This window comes from Chenopodium album, chromosome 14 (genome assembly GCF_948465745.1).
Source record: "Chenopodium album chromosome 14, dcCheAlbu1.1, whole genome shotgun sequence".
In the NCBI taxonomy this organism is placed as follows: Eukaryota; Viridiplantae; Streptophyta; class Magnoliopsida; order Caryophyllales; family Amaranthaceae; genus Chenopodium; species Chenopodium album.
This window is the reverse complement of record NC_137847.1, coordinates 3,069,533-3,081,651: the sequence shown is the minus strand read 5'-3', so window position 1 is coordinate 3,081,651 and position 12,119 is coordinate 3,069,533. Positions and strand designations below refer to the sequence as shown.

The 12,119-nt window shown below is 32.0% G+C and overlaps 1 protein-coding gene across 1 annotated transcript; it reads left to right on the top strand.

Moving 5' to 3' along the window:
• Positions 1–7,848: 7,848 nt before the first annotated feature.
• LOC145579857 (leucine-rich repeat extensin-like protein 4) lies at positions 7,849–10,721 on the top strand. The gene has a single exon (XM_081637143.1). It carries the CDS (start codon positions 8,219–8,221, stop codon positions 10,019–10,021), a length of 1,803 nt encoding a protein of 600 aa, XP_081493269.1. The 5' UTR covers positions 7,849–8,218; the 3' UTR covers positions 10,022–10,721.
• The last annotated feature ends 1,398 nt before the right edge of the window (positions 10,722–12,119 follow it).

Genomic DNA, 12,119 nt, shown 5'->3' with positions numbered 1-12,119 from the left:
TACTACGTACGTAGTGTCGGAGTATAACAAAAGAGAAGTACCATACGTTCACACTAGCAACTTCCTAGACGCGATATCTTTTATCAACAACTTTATTATCTTCAATTTTTTCCGTAAATGATGCCTCAATGCAATTAAATAAATTGAGGACAAAGATTGGAATTAACATCTTTAGAGTTATATTATTTTACTAGTAACTTAGATTGCGTTATAACAACCGTATGATTACGTTAGGAATTGGGAATATATAGGAAATGTAGCCTTTGATTATGCCAATATATGAAAATTATAAAATTATATCTTCTCATAGTTTCTCTTACGTACTTCGTGTGCTTTAGAGTTTAATCATCAATGCTTAATATGAAAGATTAAGAATGTTAATACCGTAATTAAAGCCATTGAAAAAGTTTGCTTGAGAAGAAAGATGGTATCTAAAATAGTTTGTCTTTTTTAATTTCTCTAGATATCCTCTTAGATTTTACTTTAAAAGTAGCTCATCATATACCCTACTACATAGTTTGATAAAAATTATTTGTATATGTACATGCATGCATGAAAAAAACAAAAAAAAAAAAAAAAAATTTGCTTAGCTTAGAAAAACCATCGCTTGTTTTTTAATCCTCATGATTTGTTTTCATATACTATATAGTCAATGCTCTTATGCTCATCAATTTTTGTTATTTACAAAAGTCGTCAACTGTGATGGCATTTTTTTTTTCAACCCTTCATAATTGTTATTATCACATTATTATAAATTTAAATTAAAAAGTGTGTCTAACTATGAAAAAATAAGTGAAAATAATTATGAAACAAATAGTGTAATTTTTGAGATCAAACTTATTAGAGTTGTCAAGCTTTAAAGATCAAACTTCATACTTTGTCATCATTGTAATGTCATGTTCTTTTGAACTTTTGGACAGAGCAGAACAAAGTTCAACAGAGCATATTTCATTAAAGCAGAGTAAGTGTTAGTAGAGTAAATTGAGCCAATAGAGCAGGACTTGACAGACCACATTTCAATTGAGCAGAACAACTCTAAAAACAGGGCCTTAAGTTTATCTTAGAATTGAAGTTGAAACAAACAATTATCGTCATAAAACCCTATACTTAATATGATTATCAAGCTATGTATAGACTTAGCCCACAGATCAATTTTTAAAGGGGGTACAAATTAGGGGTGTTCAAAAATATCGGATTCGTAAATCCAATGATCCGATCAGAAATTTCGGATATTCGATCCGATTTTTAAGGTTTCAGATATTTTGGATCGGATATCCGAAAAAAATTTCGGATTTTCAGATCAGATACGGATCGAATTTTGTCCGAAAATTTTAACTACCCGATCCGAAAACCCGACTATCCGAAAATCCGGATATCCGATCCGAAAATTCAGATATCCGAAAATTTCGGATCGGATTCGGATCGCAATTTCTCCGATCCGAAAATTTCGGATATCCGAAATTGAACAACCCTAGTACAAATAGAAGCATATTGTCCAAATTGAAAAGCTTTTCAACCACCACTCACACTCATCAATCACCACTCTTTTACTCATATTATAATCAACTAATGCCCACTGAGTAGGGGTACTTTGGAATTTAGGGTATGTTTTGTTCAGCTTAATTTCAGTTCACGTCAATTCAGTTCAGTTCCGTTCCTAATTTTCTTCCCTCATAAATAATTCATTTCAACTCTATTCAGTTAAGTTCAGCCTCAATCAATTTAGTTCAATTCAGTTGTTTTCAGTAAATCGGAAGAGACCTTTAGACCTTGCCTGAATGCCAAATGAGTTGATAATGTGTGTTTTTTTTAAAAAAAAAAAATAAATGACTACACTTTACTTTTCCTATTTTAAAACATGAGATTTTACAAATACGAAGTATAATAGCAAATAATGTATTATAATATACGGAGTATATTTTATTGGTAAAATTGATTCAAGTTTAATTGATCAACATAAAAATACTTTAAGTTCAGTATTTATCAAATAAAGAAAATAAAACAATAATTAGAGGTTTTGAATTTGAGCAAGCATGTACTCTTTCTGTCCTTCATTTTTGCCCCATAGCTAATTTTTGGATTAATTTTTAAAAACTTTGACCAAAAATTCCCATTAATGTATAAGAGATAATATAATTGAGTGAAATCTTGTTAGATTCGTCGAATTGTATCTTTTATTAATATCAAGTTTTTATAATTTTTACGCTTATAGATTTTGAAATATATATATTTCAATACGTGTCTCGGAAACCGTGAAAAAAAATCAATAAAGCAAAAAAAAAGGGACATAGGGAGTAACTAATAACAGCAACATTGATAGGGAGAGTTCTCCCTTCTTTGAAATTATGAGTGGTTCATAATTAACTAATTTGATGTGACTATCAAATAAATCATATATTTCCATCAACAAAACAAATTTATAGAGCTTAAATAATTGTTTTCATGTTCATTAGAGGTTGAAATAGTCATTAGTTAATTATTTCATTTATTAATAAATCATGTCTAAAATGCCACAATACGTATAAAAATTACAAGCACGAAAAAAAAAAAAAATTATTAATTGTACCCCAAACTATAAACTCCAACAGAGAGTTTCAGAGTCCCAAACTAATTTAAAAAATAAATAATTATTTAAAACTTGGCATTTTGCTAGGTACTTTGTATAATGATATGCATTTGTATCTGCAGATTAAATAATTATTTACAACAAAAATTCATGGCACACTGATCACATTTTCTGACAATAATCATCCAAAAAAAGATGACTGTTTGTTTAAATTTTATTTATAAAAGTCATTTGGGTTCGGAGTACATGAATCTGCTATGAGTTGAGCATGTGAATGGCAGTGCACAGTCATAAAATCGCAATATATACATACACGCAGGTGCAACACTAAGCATTTAAGAAGATATCGATATATATATATACTCGTACTTGTACTCCGTATAAAATTTCATTAACCATTTAACCAATGCAATTCAAATCTTAGTTAACTTTTTTTTTTTTTTTTTTTTTTTTTGGCCTTTTTTATAGTTAAGTGTACTCCATAACAAACTAATATTAGTACCTTTGGTTTAGATTGAGAAGAAGTTTGCTAAACTGCTAGGCTCTAATACCAACACAAGTTATATGCAGCCTATAGTATTATCTTACTATGTGCTAATAACAATATTTATAATTTTAACTTTAGTACAAAATAGTTCCAATACCGTGTACAAAATACATGTATATATAAAAGCTTGTGAGAGTTGTGTTATACGAAGTAGATTAAACTAACTTATATTGAACAAAAGATTGGAGCTAGGTTCAAATTCATCTTTTATTAAAATGGCTAATTTTACAAAAGTATTTACCAAAACGGCTAATTATAAATTTTAATTCCCAAATTAGTAATTTATTAACTTGAAAGGAATTTATCTATTTCTTATATTATTCCTTTGAACATTGGTTCACATTATGGGTTTTTTTTTTTTTATTTTTTTTGGTTTTATTTAAAAAAAATGTATATTTTTTTAAAAAAAAATTTGAAACTTTTGTTTTTCTTAGGGAAATTCTAATGCCATAGTTTGAAATATCCCATTAATTTGAACATTGACTAATATATTTGCAACAATTCTCAACTCTTAAAAAAGTTACACAAAATAAACAATCACTCAAAAAAATTGATCCAAACTGCCAATCAACAAAAAAAAAAAAAAAAAAAAAAAAAAAAAAAAAGAGAAAGAAAAAAAAAACTCTTTTTTTTACACATAATTATAGAAATATACTTCGTAATAAGGTCTAAAGGCCCAAAGTTTCTAATGCACTTATAGGGAGAAGAAGTGTATTAGAATATAAGATAAAAGCCTAAAAGTTAGAAAGCAAGTAAGAACAATCAAGTCTTGATTATAAATAACTAGAGTTAGGCCCTGTTCTCTTCACCTTAAAAAAATAATATTAAGTAAAAATAATTTTAGTTCAGTAAAAATAAGTTCAGTTCAGTAAAATTAATTTCAGTTCAGTAAAAATAAGTTCAGTTCAGTAAAATTCAGTTTTCTTAAAGAAAATTTATAATAGAAAATCAGTAAAAATAATTTAAATTCAGAAAATATAATTTTGTTTCAGTAAAAATAATTTCAGTTCAGCAAAAATAAGGTGAAGAGAACGGGGCCTTATACAACGGTTGACAATAGAATCATTTTATTTGTTTCGAAAAAGAAGAACAATACTTTATTTCCCTTATCGTGGTATAGTTTGCGATAGTCTTGAATTCTTGATAGACCAATACTACTTGAAATTCCAAATTTCTGTAATTGATATGATCTAGCTAGACGAAAAATTAGGGCTTTTTTTTCGGATTGAAATTAGGTTTCTGCCATTGTTTGCATACTCCGTATTTTTGTATATTGCTTAAATTTTCCAACTAAAAAAAAAAACTTTAAGAAAATTAAAACAAAAATTATATATATAAAAAAATCAATAAAGTGATCCAAACCAGTTCAGCGAAAAATAACAAATAGATAATTTCCTTCCAAGTTAATTAATTAGCTAGTTTGGGAATTAAATTTTATAATTAGGCCCTGTTCTCATCAGATTATTTTCTGTTCAGTTCAAATCTAGTAAGTTGAGGTTAGTTCAGCTCCTAATTTCCTTCTCTCATAAAATATTCATTTCAGTTCAGTTCAGTTCAGTTCAGCTCATTTCAGTCAATAAGAACAGACCCTTAACCATTTTGATAAATACTTTTATCAAATTAATCGTTTCGGTAAAAGATCCTTCAAATCCTCTCTTTAGCTCTTCTTTTTTTTTTTATTTCGTCCCAGAAGTCTAGAACAATTTGCAAATGCTAAAGATACAAAGTACTACATATTTGATAGGTGAATCCGTACAATAAAACTCATATTTATAACAATTTAAAACATTTTATTCATAAACTTCTAGCAGACTCGAGAATTATTACTCCGTATATGAATATTTCAATAATAAGGTAATTTATAACATTGTCGAAGATTTCCCGAGCAATAGTGACCCAACGGCCAGCCCAAAAGACTCCTCACTCAAATAATTAAGTGTATGTTCAAATTACACAACTCAAAATCAAACTACTTGTTTGTCATCGGTAAATATCACACAATAAATTTTTCATTCTCCGAAACTACTCCCAACTAATATCATTAAGGCATATATAGAATTATAATGCACAATATTCAAAGTATTACTCTATCTGTCTCTATTTTTTTACCCCATAGTTAATTTTTGAGTCAACTTTTAATAACTTTGACCGCAAATTCCCATTAATGGACAAGAAATCATATAGTCAAGTGGGATCTTATTGGATTCGTCGAATTATGTAGTTTATTAATATCAAGTTTTTATAATTTTTACACTTATAGATCTTGAGATATATACGTTTTAACACGCGTCTCAAAAACGATAAAAAATCCAATGGAGCAAAAAAAAAAAAAAGGGACAAAGGGAGTATAAATTCAATTTATATCTGCTATCCCTGAACGTGAGGAAATTAAAGCTAGAGGCAAACAAGTGGTGAAGTTATACGTACATATTTTAAAAAAAAAAACACATACACACACAAATACTCATTGGAAAAAATAGTGATGAACTGAAGATATAATAAATACTCGTACTTGTGTGAGGGAAATTAAGGGGAGCGTGGCAAAAGGCAACGTTAGGAGAAAGGTTAATCATGTGAATTCAGTAGACGTTACTATTTACTAATACTGGCAATTCATTGACTCTACTGAGCTCCTTTCTTTTGACAATTGGCGCCTCTATTCCATCTCCCAATTTTATCCACATTTTTTTAATCATCTTTTCTTTTTAACGGGTAAATTGTCCTTAAATGGGCTAATTTATATGCTATTTTATTATGTACTCCTTCTGTTTTAAATTGTTTGACCTCATGCTATATTGATGAGAGAGTTTATTCTTTGTGCTTAGTTGGTTTAGTAAAAAAAATTTTGACAGAAAATGATATTTTTACCAATACATATGGTTGAAATATACACGTAGAGTACTTTAGTTGTTTAGTAAAGAGCTAATTGTAAATTTGTGATTAACCAAATAGTCTCTCCATAATTTAAACAAATTTTTGTGGAAATTTTCAACCCAACAATCCATAATTCGTGGCTCAAGGTTGCTTTTTTTTATAGTGCAAACAAAGTAACCCAATCTTTGTTAGCTAGAGTAGCAACTGTGAATACGCCCTTGAGGTGCTTTTAAGTTGACGCATTTAGTTAGTTTAATACTCCGTAGTAAATAATCCGGTGATCACAAGTGTTTTGAAGTAGTCTTTGTACAATTGTACTGCTCCATTTAGTATCTTTGTAATTTTCAAATTTTGTTATCTCACGTTAAAGATACAAATTTGAGTATATTTTGTGTTAAACTGTATTATATGTTAAAATTCTAAATAACCTTTTTAGATTAATATATACCCTTTTCTTTTATAGAAGAATAAAATCCTTTTAATAAAGCAAGAAGCACGAATTTTTGACTAAATATACTACTACATTGAAAATGAAATTTCATTGCTGAGAAATATTTAATAACGTGGTCCTTATCATTAGTAGACAAAGACTTCACTAATAAAAATGATTATGATGATAATTACTGAAACAAACAGAGTGATACATGCATTACAAACAAATTCTAAGCCTCAATTCTAGGAAAAAAAAAACTCTTTAGACGCGTAAATTAGATAAAATTTGGCACTTGTACAAGAAATTAGAAGAAAAATAATAAACCAAAAAAGAAAAAGAATTTTCTTTTTTGAAAATGCTAACCAGCTAATTTCTTGGTGGACAAAGGTTTATTAGTTCTTGGAATGTTTCATTACCATCTCCGCTAGTTAGTAGTGATAAGACTAACAAACCTGTATTATTGGCAATCATAATTCTAACAAATTCTCTATAATCATGTGATTAGTTTATTTTAGAACATTTTATTACATGTTTGACTTATTATTACTATTATTCAGGATCATCAGAAATTACTATTCAACTCTACAATTTTTATTTTTCATTTTTTCTAGCATCTAAACGTGAAAAATTCCCGCCTTCGCATGCAATTATATGATTGGACAGTTTTTCACGACCAAATTGTTTTAGGGGGCCTAACTACATGAATCTTCTAACTTATTTCATGGAGTAAGCATTTCTAACCACAATTTTTTGTAAAACAAAAACAAGTAATGTTCTTTTAGAATATAAAATTTGGCTGGTAAGATGTTTTTAAAAATGACGAGCATAGTTAACTTATCCTTACGATCGATGAAACCGATAATGAATTAGTAGAAATTATATAGACGGACTGAATTATCATAAAAATGCCACCTTTCCAAAAATTAAATTCTTTTCTTCTTCTTTCAGTTGGAAGGGAATTAGAGTTATGATTAGATTTTGTCTTAATATCTAGGTAGCTCAAGTTCATAATTCTACTAAAACATTTAAGTAATGTACTCATAATTCTACCTAATCAAATTTATCTAATTAAATTAAATGAAAAGGAACAATATTTTGTCTTCCTTCGGTTGGTCCAATATTATTTTATAATCTCATATTCCATACACCCTTAACTTCCAAGAGCTTTGAATACCAAAACCAAAGCTAAAGAAGAAAAGAATAAAGTCGCCAACCTTATACTATAAATAAATATATATTATTAATTTAATTAATTAGATATCAATGAAGTACCCTAAAAAAAACTACTCCCCCTAACAAACACGTCCTTAAATTTTTTTTTTTTTTAAAAAAAAGAAAATTCAAGTGGGCTTTGAGCTGTGATTTAGCTGGCCCTTGATGTAATATTTTCTCTCTCATCCTCACTAAATATACACATACAACTCTCCTCACATTTCATACACTACCTACATTACATAGAAACCCCCAAAATTTCCCTTACATTAATAAAAAGGAAAATTCATTACTTGAAAACACAAAAACAAAAACCCTTCTCTTCTTCTTCACCTCACACTCCTAAATCAAAATCTCCTCTCTTTTTTTCTCTCTTGTTTCTCTCACTAAAACAAGAAAACAAGAACAACCCACATTATTATTTTATTTTTTTTCTCAGATCTCATTGCTCATTACCAAAACCAAAATCAGTGAGAGAATTTGAGAGAAGCTCACTCTCTTTTCACATATCCTTGTAAAAAAGGAAGAACTTTTGATTTGATATTATAAAATTTTTCTGGGTTGTTTTATAGATGTCTCATTTGAGATGATGAAGAAAACAACCCATATTTCAAACCCTTTGTTACTTTGCTCTTCTTATTTTGTTATCCTTGTAAACATTGTTTCTTTACTATCGGATACCTCCTCGGCTTTCATCGGACATGGGAGGCTCAGCGAAGCAGAGGTGAGGTACATTAGCCGACGGCAGCTTCTGTATTACAAGGATGAGTTCGGCGACAGAGGTGAGAAGGTAAGCGTCCCGCCTAACCTGAGTTTCGCCAACCCAAGGTTGAGGGACGCCTACATTGCTCTCCAAGCATGGAAGCAAGCCATCCTATCCGACCCATATAACTACACGGCTAATTGGGTCGGATCCGACGTATGTCATTACACAGGTATTTTCTGTGCTCCGGCACCTGATGATAAAAACATTGTGACAGTAGCCGGTATCGACTTAAACCACGCGGACATCGCTGGGTACCTCCCGGAGGAGCTGGGTCTCCTCCGTGACTTAGCGTTGTTTCACATCAACTCGAACCGATTCTGCGGGACTGTCCCGCAGAGGTTCCGCAACATGAGATTGTTGCACGAGATAGATCTGAGTAATAACCGCTTTGCTGGGAAGTTTCCGAGGGTTTTGCTATCTTTGCCCAGCTTGAAGTACCTAGATCTAAGGTTTAACGAGTTTGAAGGAACTGTCCCACGAGAGTTGTTTGATAAAGATCTTGATGCCATTTTCATCAACCATAATAGGTTCCAGTTCGAGCTTCCGGATAACTTTGGGAACTCGCCGGTGTCAGTGATTGTTTTGGCGAACAACAAGTTTCATGGGTGTGTGCCTGAGAGCTTGGTTCACATGGAGAATTTGAATGAGATTATTATGATGAATAATGGGTTTAGATCTTGCTTGCCGAGTGACATGGGTTTGTTGCAAAATCTCACAGTTTTTGACGTCAGTTTCAATGAGTTGATGGGTTCATTGCCGGAGTCGATTGGTCAGATTACGACCTTGGAGCAGCTCGATGTGGCGCATAACATGTTCTCAGGGTACATTCCGGCTAGTATTTGTAAGTTGCCCAACTTGCAAAACTTTACTTACTCTTACAACTTCTTTACCGGTGAGCCGCCGGCTTGCCTGCGCCTGCCTTCTACTAGTGATAGACGGAATTGCATTCCCAAACGCCCCGTCCAACGCTCTGCTTCTCAGTGCAGAGCGTTCTTATCACATCCTGTTGACTGTAACTCTTTTGGTTGTGGCTCATCTACACCTTCACCTTCACCTTATTCTCCAACTCCAGCTCCATTTTATCCTTCACCACCTGTTGTGGTCTATCCTTCACCGCCTCTTATCTCGTCTCCCCCACCTCCCGTGTTTTCGTCTCCACCACCGCCTTCACCTCCACCACCACCACCTCCGCCAGTTTACTCGCCACCTCCACCCCCACCCTCACCTCCACCACCTTCACCACCCCCACCCCCACCCCCATCTCCACCACCTCCATCACCGCCACCACCATCTCCACCACCGCCAGTCTACTCTCCTCCGCCGCCACCACCCTCCCCACCTCCACCTTCACCCCCACCTCCCTCGCCTTCACCGCCACCTCCTTATCTATATAATTCACCTCCCCCGCCCCCGCCTTACGTTGAACTCCCACCCCCACCAGCACCATCATCACCGCCGCCTTGTCCTGAACACCCACCCCCATTTATGCCACACCCTTCGCCGCCTTATGTATATGTATCACCACCCCCACCTTCGCCGCCACCAGCTCCAACCTATGAAGGTCCATTGCCGCCAATCTTTGGATTGCCATATGCTTCACCTCCACCCCCACCTTTCTATTGATTCTTTTGTTGAGATGAAAATTCAACTTCTCTTTCCTCTAACTTCCCCTCTCTTGTTGAAAATCATGATCACATTCTTAGCTACTACCATTATTACTATTACTAAAACTATCATCATCACATTTTACTATTTCGCTTCTTCAATTGGTGTTTTCTTTTGGGTAATAAAAGAGGTTGTTGTAAGCTTGTATCATAGCTTATATAGTCGTCTTATATCAACGGTGATGACAACGACGGCGACAAGTCAACAAAGAAGTGAAAAACAAAGAGGAGGAACAAGTCTATATTCCACAAAATTCATTCATAAATTGTTATGGATAATCTGAGTTTGTCAAATAAAATTTGGTGCAGCGGAAGTTCAAAAAAAGAACCAAAAAATTCTCAAAAAAAACAAAAAAAATTAAAAATTGCAGGGGAAAAGTGTATGTATAGGCTTTTGTTATGCAAAAAATTGAGGAAACAATCATAAATGTGGATGGATTAAGGGGGAAATTTGCAGCTATAACACTTATCCCTGGTGTTGCTGCTGCTGCTATGTGGGTTTGTTATTAATTTTTTTTTTTTTTTTTTTTAAATTTATGATCATACTTTTTTTTTTTTAATTTCATTTTGATTCTCCATTTATAGTATAATTTTGGAACAATTTTTACTTTGTATTCATTTTTCAGAATTCATATCACTTTTGTCTCTCTTTTCTTTCATTTGTGTTGTTCATATTTCTTGCAGTTTGTATAGTTGTTCTAGAATTGGATTGTTAATATCAAACGCGTATATATGTGATTGCTATGAATACAGAAGAATTGATTGATTGATTCGATTTCGATATGGTTTAGTCATATATGCATGATATTCTGCAGAATTTTGCAACTTTTAGTTCATTGTTATAGTGCTACATTGTCAACCAGAAATTGAGCACAAAATTGGGTGTGCTCCATTTTAGTCCAAGAACTAAAGTCTACATCAAATTCCCAAGATTGGGAATCCACATGGGGTTGGTTATTTGGTGATCCAATTCTTTTCAACAACTTGGATCAATCCATTTTGTTCTAGGATTAGGACATTTGAGTACATTACATACTCTGCTAGTTGTTTACAGCTTTTCGTGTTTGCGACTGTAATTAGTGTAATTTTATTCAATTCATTCTCTCGAGTGATTGCGATATGATTTAGGTGAATGATTAAGGGGGGAGTAACATGAAGGGTGTTAGTATAGAATTTTGATCTGGTGATCCATAATTTTCGACCGAGGCGAGCAAGGGGAGAGAAATATAAGTAAGAAATGAAATACTAAACATATAGTAGTACTCCGTAGTACTGTATTAGAGTCAGAGGTTTTTAGGTTAATTAATTAGATTAGTGTCACGAGATCCCACCATTATTTGTTCAAATTTCAAACTTGTAGTGAGTAGATAGTTGGCCTTAACACTTCTTGCTTCAACTATACACTTTAAAGTTTAAACACCTCCTTGAATTTCGGGAAATTATGACCCCTAGAAAAGATACAGAGAACTATGGTGCACATTTTTAAAAGAAATCTTGCCAATCTTATATCTTTATTCAAAGGGTTAATTATTCTCTTAAATATTCTTTTTAAAATGGTTTATCTCTATTGATTATTCAATTATGAGTTAGGTTTGAAATTATTTACTGATTGAAACTTATTTTTACTTTTACGAGTTATACTTAGGCCATGTTCTTATCAGATTATTTTCAGTTCAGTTCAGTTCAGCTCCTAATTTTCTTCTCTCATAAAATATTCATTTCATTTCAGTTAAGTTCAGCTCAGCTCTAATAAGTTCAGTTCAGCTCATTTCAGTCAATGAGAACAAGCCCTTAATCTTTTAGGGCTTTTTTTACTCAATGCTTTTGATTATTGTTAAAACCAAAATAGAGGGTTAATTCTTCTCTAATTTTTATTAAAGTGAAATTATTTTTACAGATCACAATTAAAATTTACTTCTAAAGACAAATTATTTACTTTTACTTTTACGAGTAGCTTCTTAATTTTGCCGATAAGAATACAAATATTCTTTAAAAAGTCCTTTATTTACTCAATGCTTTTGAATGTTAATGAAAGTATGAATCTTGTTTTTATATAT